The sequence below is a fragment of the Pseudochaenichthys georgianus genome, chromosome 4, assembly GCF_902827115.2.
Source record: "Pseudochaenichthys georgianus chromosome 4, fPseGeo1.2, whole genome shotgun sequence".
Lineage (NCBI taxonomy): Eukaryota > Metazoa > Chordata > Actinopteri > Perciformes > Channichthyidae > Pseudochaenichthys > Pseudochaenichthys georgianus.
Window position 1 is genome coordinate 31,625,716 of NC_047506.1, and position 19,745 is coordinate 31,645,460.

Below are 19,745 nucleotides of genomic sequence, written 5' to 3' on the forward strand. Positions count from 1 at the left end.
GTGTAGCATACCCGGCGATGACCTCCTCCCTGTCAGGTCGCTCATAATGGTGCAGGGTCCACAAAGACTTGGTCGAAGATGAGGTCCATCAAGTTGGCCACGTAGCCTGTGCAATGGTAAAAAAAGCACAACAAAAAATGTGGCTTAGATTAGTATATGCATGTAAAAAACTGAAAGTTCTTTCTAATTTTTTTATTTTATATTTGTAAATAGTTGTATAATAAATATTTTAAACACTTACGGAATGTGGGGTCAGTCTTTACTGGTTTTGCTCTGCATTCTCCCTTCCTGGCCTTTGGGAACTGCAGTTTATACAGAGGGTTTCCAGTGGATGTAGTGGCTTGTGCACGCTCAGCGTTTTCATTGTAGTGCAGGCAGGGTTCCCACGCTTGCCGTGAATTTTTTTTCCATGCTACCTCCTGATTTTCCAGGTACCATATTAAGTGATGATCTATAGGCCCCTGAAGCTTGTGAAGTGTGACCTGACCATCTTCATGACCCAGCGAATCTCTGCTTCAAATACAGCTTGGCTTGAAAAAAAAGTTTTCCCCTGAGCTCCAGAGCCGTTTTCCGTAGGCTGTTCACTGCTGGTACTGGGCACCTGACTGTCACTTTCAATATCCTGGCTTGTTGGGCCGCTTCTTCCCTCTCCTGTTTTTGTAGTCAAGAAATCTGTCATTCTTCTTTCATTATTTAGCTGTCCAGCTAACTTGGTGTGGGTTTGTCCTTTTGAATGGCTCTTGAGGGAAGCGACCCCCATATTGCTGATGTCAAATGACTTGCGGCAAACTTGCAATAAGCCTTGTGGACATCTCCTCCTGGTACCTCTCCAATCCAGTCCTTGTATTGAGAGTCATCTTTCCAATGTGACTTGAATCTGCCGCGTGTCATTGTCACTCACTCCCGTAATGTATCACACATTTGAGATTATGAGTCTTACTAATGAACCTAAAAGGGAAAACATAAGGCTGGTTCCCCTGTGGTTCCTCAGTACACTACAGCAACCCAACTAGTAAGCTTAGCTTAACAGTATATTAAGACTAGACTGTTCATGTTAACTAGTATAGAAGTAATGTCACAGCCTAATGTGAAAATGTATTGGTAGTTAGCTAGCAATGCAAGCTAGCCAACACTAGCTAGTTAGTTAGCAAACTGAATGTTGGCTAGCAAGATTGCACTCCATGTGCTTGCTAACCATCATTAACAAATCCAAATTCAAAACAAACTCAAACTGCTAGCTAGTTAGCAAGATTGCACTGCTTACTAACTAACGTTGATAAACCCAAGTTTACCACAGTTAAACACAGCTACTTACATTTGAGGATAAACTTGCATAAGAAGTTTCACTGTAGATGTCAAGGCTCCCGTGTTGGCTGGGAAATGCATGTATTTGACCCTTCTATTGAGATCGCGAGTAACGTTATTATTCCTGAAGTCCACCAATCCGAAACTACTACTTTTAAAGTCCATATCACCAAGTTGCCTGCATCAAATTCCAACATCCAATATACCATATAGGATGCCAAGAGCATGCTCTACAAAATGGGATCATCCATTTCTATCTACAGTAAAAGCTGTTCACATGTAAAGTGTTTTTATAAACTCATCTTAATTCTGTGCTCAATAGTTTCATTTTATTACTATTTTACACCTCATCCAATAACAATTTCCAGGACAACTGTTTCTATTTCCATGTAAGTGTTCACTTTTGCTCAGTTTCCATGACTTCTCCATACCTGGAAAATGAAAAAATGAATTCCATGTTTTCCATGTTTTCCAGGTACCGTGGGAACCCTGCCAGGGCTGCCAGGTACAGTCTTTCATTTCCGCCATGATAAAAAAAAATGTAAATAATAGCAAAGGATTTACAAATTGTCACTAATTAGTAAGTATGTGAGGTGCTGGCCTGTAAAGAAGAACACATAGTTAGAACAAAATCATCTCAACTTAGTATTCAGGATGAGAAAATACTATTTGGATAAATATAGTCTGAAATCCCAAAAGATGGGGCTAAAACTCTCTATTTAGCAAAGCTCTTTGCTTAGCCTTTTCCAATCTGAGTTAGTTTTGAACCGTAACGTGCATGCTGTGTTTCTGACTCAATACAGATGATATGTTGGAGAGGGGCTGAGCTCAGTAGACTGACTGTAATGAGTGCTAGCCACTAATTAGCCTGTTGCTAGAGGTAAGGCCTTGTCAACAACAACAAACCAACGGGGCTTTAGCTCAGTTTTACTCGTGGTGTGTGTGTCCCCTCGCATACATACACACAGTGTTGTATCCTAACACACCCCCATTTCTATTCATGTGCGCAAACAAGTAAACACACAAAAGCTTTTACATATAACGCTGCAAAAAACGGCATGTCTCATTAGCGTAGCGTAGCTTACAGATCGATGATATCTGATCGTTCTTACAGACTACAATCACAAAAGCTTTTACATATAACGCTGGAAAAACGGCATGTCTCATTAGCGTAGCGTAGCTTAGCTTACAGATCGATGATATCTGATCGTTCTTACAGACTACAATCACAAAAGCTTTTACATATAACGCTGGAAAAAACGGCATGTCTCATTAGCGTAGCGTAGCTTAGCTTACAGATCGATGATATCTGATCGTTCTTACAGACTACAATCACAAAAGCTTTTACATATAACGCTGGAAAAAACGGCACTTACCTACAGAAGATTACGTTTGTTATTATAACTTACTCAATATGATTTTAGAGGATACTAAATACTAATAAATAGGAGAATAAATACTTGTGTTATCGGCTAGGGCGTGGCTTTACAGCCTTCACACAGATCGCCATTACGGCAGTATGTCTGAACATGTTAGCAAATGCCTGATAATTAAAATAAAAGACAAAGCAAAGACTGCGGAGCGTACAAAATAAAATAAAATGTTACAAAAACATATAAACACCTAACAGATTACTATTTGGGTTTGAGGTGATATTGATACGGCGAAGCTACATGCTACATATACAAGCTAGAGGTAGCTTTACCAGGAAAAACACCGCTAAATAAAAACTTACAGCTTTAAAATTGGATGTGTCCTCACTGGCCTGGTCCTGGGTGGTTGGTATTGATCCCGGGTTTAGCATTAGTTTGGAGGCATATCCGTGTTGGACTTGAGAGAAGTTCATAAACATGTCCGTGGTAAAATGTTTGGAACACACAAACAGAAATCTGCCGGGGTCTTCTGGCACATGTCCCTTGAAAATGAAGTCTAGCCACAGATTATTTTCTTTTTCCACTGATGGCATTGCATGCAGTCCCCTGTCCCGAGTCTTGCAGCCAACAACAGCACAACGTTTAACTGGCTTAGACATCCTGGCAGGAGCAGGCAAAAACACAGATGTGACTGGGGTTGATTATTTAGCCTGCCGATAGCCTATATGCGAATGAGAGGTTTGGCAATGCACGTGGCCGTGGCTCATTCCCATGATAGGTGGAGAGTTGACCAATAAGCGGAGCACCTCTTTGTGACGTAGAAAAGTGTTGAAATCTGGATCGCAGGCAGGCAGGCAGGCAGGCAGGCAGGCAGACGGACAGATAGATAGATGGAATTGTGAAATGTGTGGAAACAAGTATAAACACAATAACATTAAATGAAAGCAATAGACAGGAATTAGGGCTGTCAGTCGATTACAATATTTAATCGCGATTAATCGCACATTTTTTATCTGTTCTAAATGTACCTTAGAGGAATATTTTTCAAGTTTGTAATACTCTTATCAACATATGAGTGGACAAATATGCTTTATGCAAATGTTTATTATCATTTGAACAATGAGAAATATTCTCATTAAACACAACAACCTCTGAACATTACAAATATTCGCCTCAATTCAACCTGGAACCTCTCTCATACAATACAAAGTGTGTGTGTGTGTGTGTGTGTGTGTGTGTGTGTGTGTGTGTGTGTGTGTGTGTGTGTGTGTGTGTGTGTGTGTGTGTGTGTGTGTGTGTGTGTGTGTGTGTGTGTGTGTGTGTGTGTGTGTGTGAGTGTGATGGATCGTTGGAGCTATGTGCAACTCAAGGCATATGCTCGAACGGGAGCTGCCTGGACGCTGCAATTATGTTGCACTATCCGTACTGAGTGTGCTGACTTTTCGTACAATGTCCCACTGTCTGGCTGCCTGCATAAAGTCAAGTGCTCGGCGCAGTTGTCGGCGAAATGTCGCTCCTCTGTTTTCATTTAAACAGCTCCTTATATCCGTTAGCGCAGCTAGCTAGCACCAGATGCTAACAACAACAATACACGTAAGGTCTCTCTCTCGCTCGCTCGGGCCACACATACACACACCCTCCCGGTCCTCCCGATGGCCAGTCGGTGCCTGCCGGTGAGCGTGGAAGTGTGGTCTGCCACAAGCGGACGGCAGGAGCGGGGCTGTCAGCATCAGCTTGTAGATGGTATTTTAAACTCGATGCCCTCTGAAACTACGGGGCGGCCGAGGACAAAAAATACACGTTAATTGAGTTAAAATAATTAGTGGCGTTCATTTTTTTTTGCGTTAACTTGACAGCCCTAACAGGAATATATGTATATACAGTAGAAAGTACACAATGAATATTATAACATTTAATGTAGTCTTACTATGAAGGCTAACCTAAATACGGTGCTTTTCTACAGATTACTTTATTACTGCACTGGTAAGGTAAAATTAGGCCGATTAATAAGATGTGAAGTGCTTTGTAACTTTGACCCGCTTGACTGACACAAAAAACAAATGAAGAAAGAGTTTTATCTTGGGCTGCTTCGCTGCCAGCTGTAGCCCCGGGTTCAACATCAACGAAAGTGCTCGATATATGCTATATTGAACCAATAAACTAACACAAACTAACTGTATCACTATAACATGATGATGATGATGATGATGATGATGATGATGATGAAGTAAGAATGCATCTAACGTTCCGCTGTTCATTATAATAATAAAAACAGAGCATTAAACAAACCATCATGCTCTTACTTTGAAATCATGCGGAAATGTCGTCATCAGCAGGCCATCACGTGGTTTCCGAAAATAACCGAGTGACACGAGTAGATTTTAGCCGAGACCGGCGGAAAATATGTCTCAAAATTCCATGTGTGTAAAAAGACGATCCACAGCAGAAATGTGAGATCCACGAGCAGAGATTTGAGATCCGCAAGCGCATTTTTGGTCGACAAATACAAAATGGATTCACAAATGCCTGCCACATATACAAATATACAAATCACATATTTACACACAAATTATTTTTATGTTCACACAAATAATTATGAGACATGTCTATGCCCATACAAATCCTATTGGTTTCTCATACAGCGTCTCTGTATAGTATGTGTATTCACTCTCTGTCCTAAACAGCTTGTTGGAGCTCCTGCCCCCCCCCCCCCCGTGAGCCCAGTGTGCTCTGATTGGTCAGCTCGCCCACTCTGTTCTGATGAGTCCACCACGTTACAGCGGAACATCAGTGATTATGGGTTACAATGGCGTTTGTTAGCAACCAGAAAGTGACACCAGTAATGACAAACAGATGAGAATGCTGCGTGGGGTCTGGGTGCCATGTTGGCGGGATGTTGAGGGGCTTGCTGCTCCGCCCTTTGAGGCTCGAGGAGCGGACAGTGTGAGCTGGATTAGGTGTCGTTTCCTGGTTGCTGCGTGGGGCCTGCGAGACAGCGAGACACACAGCGGAACTAAGCCTGAGCTCACACATACACTCACAGCCAGGCTGTTCGCCACACACTCACAGCCTGAGAAAATATAAGGCTGAGTGAGTCTGTGTGAGGAGCTCCACAAATTGGTCCAGACCGTTTACATGCAGAAAAAGCTACATAACACACAAGCGGACGGGTAATAACCGGAAAAGCATGACATGGGCCCTTTAAAGAGCCTGTGACACGGTTTTCCCCCATCATCCAAACCCATCAATTTGAGTACATATTGTCCCCTTGAAAACCGTTACTGAACTGATTTTGGATATTTGTACTTTGATAACCATTAATCTGCCTTCAATGTTGACAATTTTCTGGATCTTCTCGCGGATTCTTCAAGTCCCGCCAAATGATGGGTGACGTCATTGCGGGCACAGCGCTCCAGCTGCACCGTCCAGGATCCCAGCATCTGCATGTAAACCTTTATATATATACAGTCAGATGTAAACGCACGACGGTGCACACAGCAGCAAGCTCAGACAGCGATGACAGGTTAATGTTGAACGTGTCTGAGAGCTCATATGAGGCTGAAGGATCGGTTTATGTTGTATCTTCTAAGTTTAGGAATGAGGTGCGTCAATATGGGCGATCATATGGTCATGTAGCCAGTGGTGGACTGGGACTAAAAATCATCCCGGGACTCTCGACCGGCCCACTTCGGTACCGCTAGTAAATTGTCAACGGGGGGAGCGGGGGATGTAAAATACAAATATAATGTATAATGTCTGTGTCTTTGACATTAGCGCTGCTAGCCACCTGTGCCCTGTACTACGAAGCCAGTTCAACAGACTGAGTAACAAACAAACTAACAAACGAGATCTCGCTAAGCGGTCCTACGACGCTGGTTATCAACTCGGTAAATCAAGCCAGGGTTTCTCTCTCCAGCTGAGAGCGCGTTCACGTCTAAGACACGAGTGGATCTGACTTTAATTACATTTGTCTCGAGTGTTTCGTCAACATAATGTGTTAAATAATACTTCTGCATACAGTCTGTGACACTGTAAGTGTTGCACGGCCAGATGAGGCTGGAGAAGCTGACTCAGATAAGGAAATATATGATATATTATGATTATTATATGATCGATGATCTGATTGATGATGTAATATGAATGATAAGTGCGACACGTCGGCGTCTTCTCTGAATACGGCAGTTTAAACTGTATTTTCTTTATCCTGTAATATGACTTGAGAGATTTAAACTCCGCACACTGAGTGGATCTCTTTTCTATAGACGCCGGAGGCGGGCAGCGTCAGGTAAAATAAGTTATTTAGCCTTCTCAAACCTGAGCCTCACGCGCCGCCTATGGGGGATGTGCTAGTTACTTATCCGACCGGCCCACTTCCGATGGCCAGTCCGCCACTGCACCCAGCCCACGTAAACTGTCAACGGGGGGAGCCTCGCTGCGGGGAAACGGTGGACCTAGTGTCCCGATCGGAGTGGGAATAATAATAATAATCCGTGCATTTTATCCATTAATTTCCCCAACATTGTGGTAAAAAACCACACGTTTAATCCACGTTGGTGTACTACTACAAAAAGCATCGGTGTGTTTTCTCATCAGTAAATGCAGACCGGCTCAAACAAACGATTTTTAATCATCATCCTCACTCATCATTTAATGTGTTCATATGTTCGCCGAATTGACATGAAAGCACTAATAAATGTAGTTTCATCCACTTGAGTTTATAACCACAAAAATAATCGATTTGTTTTTATATCACATCCGATGGGAGGAAATTCAGCAGCTCTCACTCCCGATTTTTAATCCTAATGTAATCATCATCTTCACCACGATAATTTATGTTTATGTCGCCGAATTGACATGAAAGCACTGACAAATATGAATATACTGTAGTCAACTTCATTAAAACGTTATTAACGTGCCTAAACTCAGTAATTCACCATTTCTACGCATGACACAACACACTTTGTCCGTGTTTGGCTCTCGAAGCGTTCCCGCATTGACGTCACTTCCGGCTTCCCCCAAAACTTCAAAATGAGTGAAGGAATTTCCCCGCGATGTTCGAAATTATTGATATTTAACGAAACGGTATCGCTTTTTCTTTTTTAAACTGACGGTTCGAGATTACTAGTAGCCCAATATTTCATTGCACAACAGTTGTTGGGATGGTGTCACAGGCTCTTTAAGATGTTCATCTAGGTCAGGGATGGGGAACCTTTTTCCTCTCAAGGGCCATTTCAATTCTTACAACATCCTCCGAGGGCCGTACAAATTATTGACCTCTGCTTAAAAATACTAAAATCAAAAAAAGCCCATTCATTTGGCCTTTCTTTCATGCTGTGCAAAGAAAAAGCAACCTCTGAATCCAGATATCTTACCATGACTCACGTATGCATGCACGTGCATAGTTGTGGCATGACCACCAAAACAGAAAGATATTGGACACAAGATGTGTGCAAATGTATTTAGTTTCCTATCCATGTGGATGTGATTTAAATGAGGAGGGGGGACCTAACCTCCTCAAGGGGTTAGCATGCTCCCCCGGGAGGATTTTTTTAAGTTAAAAGCATCAATCTGGTGCTTTGAGAGCAACATTAGGAGATCTATGGATACATCTCTCAACACATATGAAACAGAACTGTAAGCATATTTTTTTCTTTATGGATATTTTACAAATCACTCTCCTTTCAAACTGTATTCTTGTTTATTAATAACAACTTTTTTTTGCTGTCATATAGTATTTTATACCCGTTTACTGTATTCTCTTATTTTTTTTATAACTATAATGATCATATAAAGATGTGCCTTTACCTCACTGGTTGTAGAAAAAGCTTGTTATATTCGTTAGCATAGCTAGCTAACCAGATGCTAATAACAACAAAGTTATTGACTGTATGATCAGTATGACAGATGAGCAGATCGCCACCGGGCTTTCAACTAAAGACACAGCCACGCAAAAACTGCGCCATGTGTACGGCTCCTTATGGGTTCTGCTTGGAAGTGCCGGAGCTACGTTCCGGTGCTCTCCGTCAGAACTGCACTCCTGTCAGACGAGACATATACCACGTTAGGCTGGGGTTGTGTTCAAGGACCCTGACCTTGGCCAGGAAAAACAGGTACTCGCTTTGTTTAATTTGTTTGCGGTCTAGATTTCTTTAGATTTTTTTCTTTTTTGCGTGTGTTTATAAAATTACCTTGAGGGCCGTACCAAATGGTCTCGCGGGCCGTATACGGCCCGGGGACCGGAGGTTCCCCACCCCTGATCTAGGTTGATCAACACATTTTGATCAATTAGTAAATGCTAAATAAACACTTTATGAAACTACTCAAAATAGTTGAAAACGTATCTTTGATCGGGGTAATCCTGATCTTTGATAAATACTATTTTTATAAAACCAAAAATATGTTCACCAAAGGTCTATTTAATTGCATGTTCTGGAGCTTCGACTGTATTTCTTGGTCTGCCTTAGAGAATAAACTTAACTTTCTTTTTTTACATATTTGTACTTTAATTAAGTGCTTCTTTATACTTCTACTCCACTTCATTTATGTTAACACCCACAGTTACTAATTCTTTGTATACAACAAACACATGATGTGCTGAAGGTAAAATGCAGTAATGTACTACTAATCTACACAGCATGTAATTATTCTGAAACGGGGCATTGTGCAGAATGAATACTTTTATGGTTTGTACTTAAACTACATTTTGATGCTAATACTTGTGTACTTTTACTTAAGTAGAAGTTTGAAAACAAGATGTTTACTTGTAATGGAGTATTGGAAAGGAACATAGTTAAAACAGAGCAACGCTATCCACTAAAAAGACAAAAAAGTTCAACTTAACTCGAGTTTTTGTTCGATCTGTCATTGCCGTGTTTTCAAGGTCACACTTTCACACTTTTTTTTATTTGTTTCAACCTTTGTCAATCGTGTTTAACAAAAAATGTTAAATGTAATACACTGTACACAACTGCACACTTACCACACAGGCCTGGGTAACAGAGTATGTGAGCAGAACGAGGAAGACACACAGCACTGTTCGGATCTGGATGGTGAGGCAGCCCGGTTGGCACTAAAACCAGAGGAAGCAGGGAAAAGGGAGGTTGGGAAAAAGAAGGAGCAAGTAAATGAAGCACCTGTTTATCTACCTCAATAGCATTTCATTTGGACACTTCATTAGCCAGGAGTGGAAATGAAATGAATGAGTTTTGTGTTGTGGCTCATTACACGCAGGTCCATTAGAGGAAACGCTTAAAGGATATGATGACAGTTCAATGTAGCATGATAACACAGTGTCATATAAAGGCTATGAAGAATAAAAAGAAGAAAAGATGGCACGGACACTCCAGCCCCACAAGTATGCAGTATGAGAGGAAGTACTCAGATCTTTTATAAAGATAACATTGGAAATACCAAAGAGTAGAAATGCTCAGTTTCAAATAAAAGCAGCTAATTTAAGATCAATGTATATCAAAAAAGTAAAGTAAAAAGTACAATATTTCCCTCTGATATGTAGTGGAGTAGTATACATACGTATACATTATGCCTTATATAAACTGTGTGCCTGAAAAGGTAACTAACAATCACACAGTTTTCTTAAATCTTTATAATCTTTCTTTTCCAGAAGTTAGTTTAACCAGGAAGTTGAGTTTAGAATAAAGTGCAGATAGTCTTTGTGACTTTGAACAGACAATTTGTGTTTTAAAAGGTGAGTATGCATCTAAACGGTCTGTTTAAGGAAATATAGTGCAAATCATTCACTACTTCTACCGATTTATGTGTAAGCACTTTTGGCTGTTGAACTTTTGGAACTGATGTAGACACATTCATCTCATAAAGGAATGTTGTAGTCATAGTGTTATCTTCCTGGTTGAAGCTACAATCCTCATCTTGCTACAACAACACTAAATGTGGCATTTCTATTGTAAATATAAGAACTTGTTTTTCGATATCGCAGCTCTTACTGAGAGTGCTATCACGTGAGAAAGGGCTTCAGGGCAACCTAAAAAAAAACATGGAAATTAGATAGTATCCAGTTCCCTCATCTCAAAGTCAACAATTTGTTTTGGTTAGAAATAAGGACTGTGGTTAATACAAGCTGAAGACATTTTCACGTTTTGTTCTATGATATATTATTCAATGTCAATACGTTTCTTCACTTTTGAATGTGAAAGGTGTCATAAAATGGTCTGTTTCTAACAAAAACCATATTAGATTATTAACCGTCATTAAATCAAACACGAGTCTGTTTTTAAAGTCAACTTTTTAACTTTGTCAATTACATTTATGCTTCAAAAATCAAAGAGTGATATTAACATGAGATGATTATGCTGTTGAATAAAACATGTCCATTTAATAAATGTGTTTTTGTCACAGGTCTTATTTCCTGCAATATTTGAAAATCCAATGGAAAATCCAATTGGCTTTTGTCGAGGGAGCCCTTCCGATAATAACTTCTGGTTCCTCTACAAAAAGACGTTACTACTGCACTACTCCATAAACAGAGTCAAGTCTCTGAGCAGCAGCCTGTGGGAGGAGGTGTAGGAGTCCTACCTGAACACTGGTGAGATGCAGGTACATGACACAGGCCACGTGGAAACACACACACAGCACCAGCAGCAGCAGCACCAGCACCCCCCTGAGAGAGCAGAGGAGAGACCAGAGTGAGAAGGGCTTTCCCACTTTTCCACTGACTGCAGTAAAAACACCTTCCTTTTTAATTGTCACACCAGATCACGCCCAATCCAATTACAAAAAATGGACAAACTGCAAATGTGTAGGAGTGTGTGTTGGTGTGTACGTACTGTGGGATCATTAGCAAATAGATAAGGCCAAACAGTGCAGCAAGGATCAGAGAGAGAACCACCGCGCTGATGAAATGGTCATCATACACCTGGTGATACTAAGAAAGGACAAACAAGAGAGGAAAAGTCGACATAGGAAGCTTCCATCCATTATTTTATGTGTATCTGGTTCTAGGTAAGATTCGGTCTCCATGGAAAATCATGACCATGTTTTAACACCAAAGTTTGACATTGTGTAAGAACATTATTTCCAATGTGATGATCATCACTTTGCGCCCATTGCAAGAATGTTTTTCTTGATAAAGACTAACATAAGTAAGTGATTGGCCTGAACATTTGAAGGTGTATTGAGCACCTCACAGTGCTAAACAACAGGGCCATCTCACACATCGCAACTACAACAGAACTGGACATCACAGACCAACTCAGTCAGTACCTCGCCCCACTGCCACACGGGCGTGAGTACAGAACGTTAAAATATAAAAGAGCTCGATTTGGATAAAGCTTGTTTCCTGCAGTCATTGCTGCCTTAAATAACAGGCCTCGCTGAGTGTAACTGCCATGTGTGTCGTTATCTATTATTGTCTATTTTATTGTTGTTGTTTATATATTGTATGTATATTGTGTACATGTACAGTTCTGTGAAAATGAATTTCCCCCTCGGGACAATACATCTAATCTAATCTTAGCAGCAAATACTCCAACCTTCAAGACAATTACTAAATGCAAATATAGCATGATAATTAACGCAGCACCAATCAGGGTGAAAATGGAAGGAAGTCAAGTTTTTGTATCTCTGCTACCAGTTCTAATATAAAGATCACACACACACACACACACACACACACACACACACACACACACACACACACACACACACACACACACACACACACACACACACACACACACACACACACACACACACACACACACACACACACACACACACACACACACACACACACACACACACACACACACACACACACACACAAACCCATCCCTGTTCTGTGTTTCCTTTATGACTCTACCCACGCAGACACAGGAGAAAGATATCATGTGTGCCGCTCAGACGTTCCCAAATCATTATCTGAACCCCCTCCTGAGAGGGTGGGTGGATTCCACACACACACAAACACACACACACACACACACACACACACACACACACACACACACACACACACACACACACACACACACACACACACACACACACACACACACACACACACACACACACACACACACACACACACACACACACACACACACACAGGCTGAGGCGTGGGAGAGACGGAGAAAGGGGAGAAATTAGAGACTGAGAATAAGATCGGGCGGGGGGCTGCAGTCACGAGGCATGATGTTGTGTGATGAGGAAAGTATGCATTTGTAAAAATAATCCAAGTTTCATTGCAGATGTTCAGTGAGTGATTCCTCACCCTACGCTCCCTGTCTCTGCTCCTGTAGAACAGGGTGATGTAGTTGAGGTCTGTTGTCTCGGACTCGCTCTGCCGCGCCTCGATGAGCCGCCCGATGTAGCGGTTGACTCGTGTTCCTGGGGAGTGCTGCACGGCGGCGGCTGAGGAAGAAGTCCGATTTCTCAGTTTATCTGGAGCAGTCCGCAGGGCTCTCCGCTGTCAGGCAACAAGAAGACAACACAATCAGTCTCTGCAGAGGCAAGGCCTGGCTGATGTGCGACAGTTGGCTGGTGTTGTGAGGAATACCAATGCAGAGTTTGTGAAGTCCGCATTTCACCACTGTAACATTCACAAACATCAGTGGAAAACAGATGAAAAGCATCACACACTAAATTGTGTGATGTAATTTGGACAGCTAACCTAACAAATCATCATCCTCAGTCGGGTTGATTTGTTTGGCTTTACCACTTAAGCTTTTGAGGATTCTGAACTAAACTGTTGGCTAAAGTAAGTTCAAGTTAATGGTTGTAAAATAACACAACGAAGGCTACAAGCATTGGCTAAAATACAAATTGACTAACAATGCGTAAACATAAAAAAAAAAAAGTCAGTTATAAAAGTGGCCAAATCAAGGAGTGCCCAACCAGTCGACTGGTTGGGCACCCCTGGTGTAATACACCCCTGGTGCACCCCTGGTGTACCTCCTGGGGAGATTCCCAGTCGATCGCGAGATGTGTCTAAAAATAGAACAACAACATTCTGTTGTATCGTTAATGTCCTGAAACATAATCTTCCTGTCCAGAATAATGCACTTGAACGCATCAAAGCTTTGTGATTGGCCGACGTGACCCCATGTGTCGGGGCGTGGCTGGTGGGCATTGGGCAGTATTTCGCTGACGTTGTCCGTGTCAAGTCCGCACACACAAAACAAGACCGCAATTATGGCAGAAGCAAAAAAGCCTAACATATATAATTTTCACTCCGAGTGGGAGGATGATTATTTTTGTATCTATTCCAATTCAAAGTCCATCTGTCTCATCTGCAATGTGAGCGTGGCTTTATCAAAGAAGGGTAATTTAGGAGCGGCATTTCAAAACAGTGCACAAACGCTACGAGACGGAATTCCCTCCTAATTCTGCCCTATGCTCCCAAAAGGGGAGGGGCCTGAGAGGACAGCTAAATGCACAGCAGTCCATTTTCACCAGGCCCAACAACAAGAGCAAGGCTGCTACCATAGCATCTCATTGTGTCAGTCATGTTCTTGCGAAACACATGAAGTCTTTCAAAGACGGCGAAGTTGTGAAAGAAGCTTTCCTGGAGGCTGCCGACGCGCTTTTGGGGACAGTAAAAATAACAGTATCATTTCAACAGGTTTTTGATATAATAAAAACTTAAGTTAGATACCGTTATTAATCAGCTGTAAGTTTTAGTTTGTTTGAACTTATTCATTATAATTATTGTACCCAATGGTATAAGAATGCAAACATTCAGATCTGTTCTGTTTAAATTGATTATAGTCTATTATCAATTCAGGTTAAGAAACTAGTGTTGCTTGCATCCTATTTTAAAGGCATTTATTTGTATACTCTACTAAAATGCAACAAAAAAAGGGTTTGATTCTATTAATTTTGTCTTTTTTTATTGCACTTTGGCAGCAGATTCCTGTGTAGCTTCAGATCTGAGTTGTCTTATTAGTAAGCCTAATTTATACTTTTGTAGCAACACTAATTTTATATAATGGCAAAGAAAAGGTTCAGAGTCTTTTATTTTTTTCCTGTGTCATATGTGGCAGCACTGTTCAATGTTTCTTGAAAACATTACCCACTGTAGTATGTGACGTTTGAATAAACTCCAACTCTGTATCAACAACACTGTTGTGTAACTTCAGTTAAATACTTGTATGTGTGTAGATTAGAAAGAGGTAAGATAAAGGATCTGCAGTATTTTATGAGGTATTAATCGTACAAAGGTCAGTTTTATACAAGTAGAAGTGTGTATTTACCTGGTAGTAGGCTGTCAGTAATGGCTACGCCTCTCTATTTGGACTGGTAGATCTCGGCAGACTGGCAACTTTAAAAGTAGCTCTCGGTTCAAAAAAGGTTGGGCACCCCTGTAATACACAGTTCGGCTGCATTAAATATTACATATCTGCTGTAGATATTTATTTATAGAGCCCTGATCAGAAGACCTTTTGACAAACTGGAAGAGATGCCGCCAAAACTGAATACGTGACGTGGACCATAACTATATCAACAATTAAACAACATCTTCCATTTCTTTTCACACAATATGTCTCCTTGCAGTATCAACACTAATTCGGCTGACTTTTATATTTGATCCAATTAGTAGATAGTCTGTATTTACACCATAACGGTGCACAGCTGATAGAAAGGGACTTTTTTGTAGTTTTTAAAGATATTACTGATTTTCTGAACTACCTTTCCAACTCCTCATGCAGTTGACTGTTACAGGTCTATACAAGTTCATGGTACAATTAGGGTTGCCAACTTCCAGAAATGGATAAACAGGACATATGCATGTGTCCCCCGCGTGCGTGTGCGCGAAGATTTTCGGGTTTCTGGCGGATTTAGTTACTTTTTTTTGTTACTTTATTTCGGTTTTAGGGTTAGGTTAGGGTTAGGTTAGGGTTATGTTATTTAATTATTTTGGGGGAGCCAGCCCCTAGGGTTCGAAAATGTTTTTGGGGGTCAAACCCCCCAAAACCCTCAAAATGCATAGAAAACTATGCATACCTATAACACAATACAAACACAATGGTCTTACACCTGCATTAGGCTACTACATCACATTGTACATCAGCATGTTCAAATCGGATAGGTGGGCACTAGGGACATCTGGGCACCTCGATGTACAATTGGCTATTTTGTCCAAAATGTTAAAAAATAAATATTTGAAAAATGGTATTAAGTAATGCAAAGTATACATGATGATGTGTTTATATTATATGAAATCCGGAAAACATTTTAAAAGAATAAAATAATACTTAATTCCGAGTGCTATTGCTTTTCTCTTTGAAAGTCATCAAATAACGCAGCGTTTCTCAAAGTGTGGGGCGCGCCCCACTAGTGGGGCGCAGAGATGTGATAGGTGGGTCGCGAATGGACGCGATGAACGAGAGATTATTTTTTGTATTTAAAAAAAATATATGTTTTGGACCTCAGGCCAGAATCGAACCTGGGTCCTCGCGGGCGGTAGTGGATTATTGCAGCCGGAGACTCGCAACGGCGGTGGGCTTTCACAGCACCGCTGCACCGGACCTGCCGGAGCCGCCAGAGCCTCGCAACGGCGGGTGTTTGCGGCGGCGGATGCGGTACCGGCGCAGCGGCGCTGTGAAAGTCCACGGCCCATCTAGAGCCAGCGGCCCACCAACGGCAGCGGCCCAACGGGAAAAGTCCCGAATCTCCTTATGGCCAATCCGAGCCTGCTCACACACACACACAACTGAAATCAAAGTCATTTGCAGACATATGTACAAATCTCTCATGCACACATGTGAAACGCTCTCTCACACACACACACACACACACACACACACACACACACACACACACACACACACACACACACACACACACACACACACACACACACACACACACACACACACACACACACACACACACACACACACACACACACACACACACACACACACACACACACACAACAGCGTTGCAGTCAGGAAGAAAAGCAATGTGGAGCGGCACCTCACCACTTCATAAGGAGTTTAACCGTGAAATCCCGTTTGTGTCCCCCCATTTTACAAATAGGCCTATGTTTATTATTATCTTTTAACGCAAGCCATCATCGCCACGGAGGAGCACACAGCCTCTGTGAGCGAGAGAGAGAGAAAACACACCTTTATCTATTTAATATAGCCTAGTTGTACAAAATAAAGTAAGAAATCATTCCAATGTGTACTATAGGACAGTTAACAGTTTAAAAGGGGAGTGATTAGTAAAATATGCATAAATAAAAAGAAAGAATGCTAACTAGGTAACATGATAAGAATACACAAGTTTAAATGATTTGTTATTGGTTGTGATCATATTCTAAAGATGTTTGGATTATTGAAAAGTATACAGCTCCCTTTCATAGAGTATTGAGAGATGTATCCATACATTCATGAATGCACCAGATTGATGCATTTAACTTCAACATTTAAAAAAAAATCATACATTTTCTTTTCACTGCACACGGGTCCCACAGACCCAAACAGCACACAAAGGTTAAAGGTAAGCATATAATAATGTTAAAATGTGCTAAATATATACACTGCAAAAAAACTGAAAAGGAGGAGTAATAGTAGCTCACAACTTGTTTAATTTTTTTGAAAGTAGCTCTCATCCTAAAAAAGGTTGGAGACCCCTGTTATAGAACAATACATTTGACCATTTAAAGCTTGGCCTACCATTTTATTGGAGCGGCGAGAAATAGGTGGGGCTTGAAAAGGCCCACCTGTTCAAAGTGGGGAATGACAGAAAAAGTTTGAGAACCACTGAAATAACGGCATTGTAATACACGGTTTGGCTGCATTACATATTACATATCTGCCGTAGTTCTCTATTTATAGAGCCCTGATGAGAAGACCCTTGGAAAAACTGAAGAAATGCCGCCGAAACTGAATACTTGACGTGGATCATAAATATATCAACAATTAAACAACATCTTCAATTTCTCTTCACACTAATGCAGTATCAACACTAATTCGGCTGACTTTTACATTTGATCTAATTCATAGATAGGTTATATTTACACCATAACGGTGCACAGCTGATATAAAAGGACTTGTAGTTTTTAAAGATATTACTGATTTTCTTTGAATGTAAGAAATGTAAATACTGAGTCTGAAATAGTATAGCAATATGCTGTAAAATTATGTGAAAGCATGAATAAAACTACACATCTTCAGATGTTGTACATACATAAGTGTCCTACACTAATACTACAAAGTTATTATGGCTGTGTGTACCTTGTGTGCACTGCCTAGTGGTTAAAGCACGTTATTGAACTATTGTTTTTATGTGTTATATTTGATTAAAAAAATATTAAGAGTACATACTTTCATAGGGGGAGAGTAGAAGGTCTGTGATAGAAATATAGAATATAAAAAAATCAAGAAGATACTATAAGTCATCTCTACAATTAAACAGTTTAGTGCAGGATGTACAAAGATATTAATAGGAGGAGGTGCAAAACAGAAAAACGAATTAATCTTTATTTAAACATTAAATAACAGATGAAGGTCTTCTTTTAAATAAGAAAAAACTTTGGGGGTATCTACAGATAAATATTAAGCCTGACAAAGTACGTAACGTCTAATATATTGCTTTCCTGCAATGTTAACTATGTTGAAGCACTTATTTCAACTGATATTATACATATGAATTATACTCTTATGTATGTAGATAGAATAAGAAATGTGCAGAATATGAATATGTTTAATGGTGGTGGTACACACATATTGATAGATGTCTTGTAATGCACTGTTGAGGAACCTGTGACCCAAGTGTTTCATTCATTGCATAACTACACCGTAGTTTTGTATATGATATGTCAATAAACCTTTGAAAATCTTGAAAGGGATGTGCAAAATAGCCATAATATAGAGTCTTTAATTAACTATTAGTAGAGAATAACTAGTAATGAATATACTTTATTACTCGTTTCCATTCATGTCAATTGCAGATAAATGTTTAGTCTTCTCAAGCACCAACTATCAAATATCTCTCCTGACGTAATCCATGACAAACTGGAGTTGAGACCAGGAGGCAGAGTCGCAGTCTTACACGCTTCTCTGCGCTCTCTCCTAGGCAGTCACCCATAGGAATCCCGAACCCAATAAAATACCCAATATTAGCGGTGTGTGTGTCTGCCCAAGGACAATTTAAGGTAAAACCTAATAGAGGTGTCATACATAATAACCTAATAAAAGTAAATGTAACAACTACTACAGTGCAACAAAACAGGAAGATTAAATGTGGTCTCTTAAACATAAGATCTCTAGCATCTAAAGCAATATTGGTAAATGATTTAATATCAGATTATAATATTGATATATGCTGTCTCACTGAAACTTGGTTGAGACATGAAGAATATGTCAGCATAAATGAGGCCACTCCACCCAGCCATGTCAACACTCATATTGCTCGAGGCACGGGCCGAGGAGGTGGAGTTGCAGCAATCTTTGACTCAAGTTTACTTATCAATACTAAACCAAAATGTAATTATACCTCTTTTGAAAGCCTCGTTTTTAGTCTTACGCATCCGACCTGGAAAACTTTGCAGCCAATCTTATTTGTTACAGTGTATCGTGCACCAGGTCCTTATTCAGAATTCTTATCAGAATTCTCTGAGTTTTTATCAACTTTGGTTCTTAAAACAGACAAAGTAATTATCGTAGGTGACTTTAATATTCATGTTGACGATGATAAAAATAGCCTTACTGTTGCATTTAACTCTATATTAGATTCTGTTGGTTTCTGTCAGAGTGTAAATAAACCAACCCACTGTTATTGTCACAGTTTGCTTTCTCACTCACCTATTTTCTGCATTAACTTTCCTTAGTCACCTGGTAGTCACACCCTGTCTCTCTCTCACTCTGTTGCACCCATCAGCTCCATTAGTATTTAGGCCCACTTCACTTTCACCTCAGTGCCAGATCGTACTTTGCAGCATGCCAGTCTTTCCCGCATTACCCTTCAGATTGCTCTCCCGGTTTCGACCCTGCCTGTCCCTGACCAGCCTGCCTCGCCTGCTCCCTGACCCGTGCTGTACCTGCGACTCCCGTCCTGCTTTCTCCTGGAACCCTCGCCTGTCCC

The 19,745-nt window shown here is 40.7% G+C and overlaps 1 protein-coding gene across 1 annotated transcript in view; it reads right to left on the reverse strand.

Annotated features, from left to right (window-relative positions):
* LOC117444953 (adenylate cyclase type 1-like) overlaps nucleotides 1–19,745 on the reverse strand; it is a 69,428-nt gene that overhangs the window by 14,812 nt on the left and 34,871 nt on the right. The window contains 4 exon segments of the mRNA XM_034080338.1: nucleotides 9,658–9,747; nucleotides 11,229–11,313; nucleotides 11,480–11,577; nucleotides 12,925–13,119. Of these exon segments, the coding sequence (XP_033936229.1) occupies nucleotides 9,658–9,747; nucleotides 11,229–11,313; nucleotides 11,480–11,577; nucleotides 12,925–13,119 (468 nt within the window).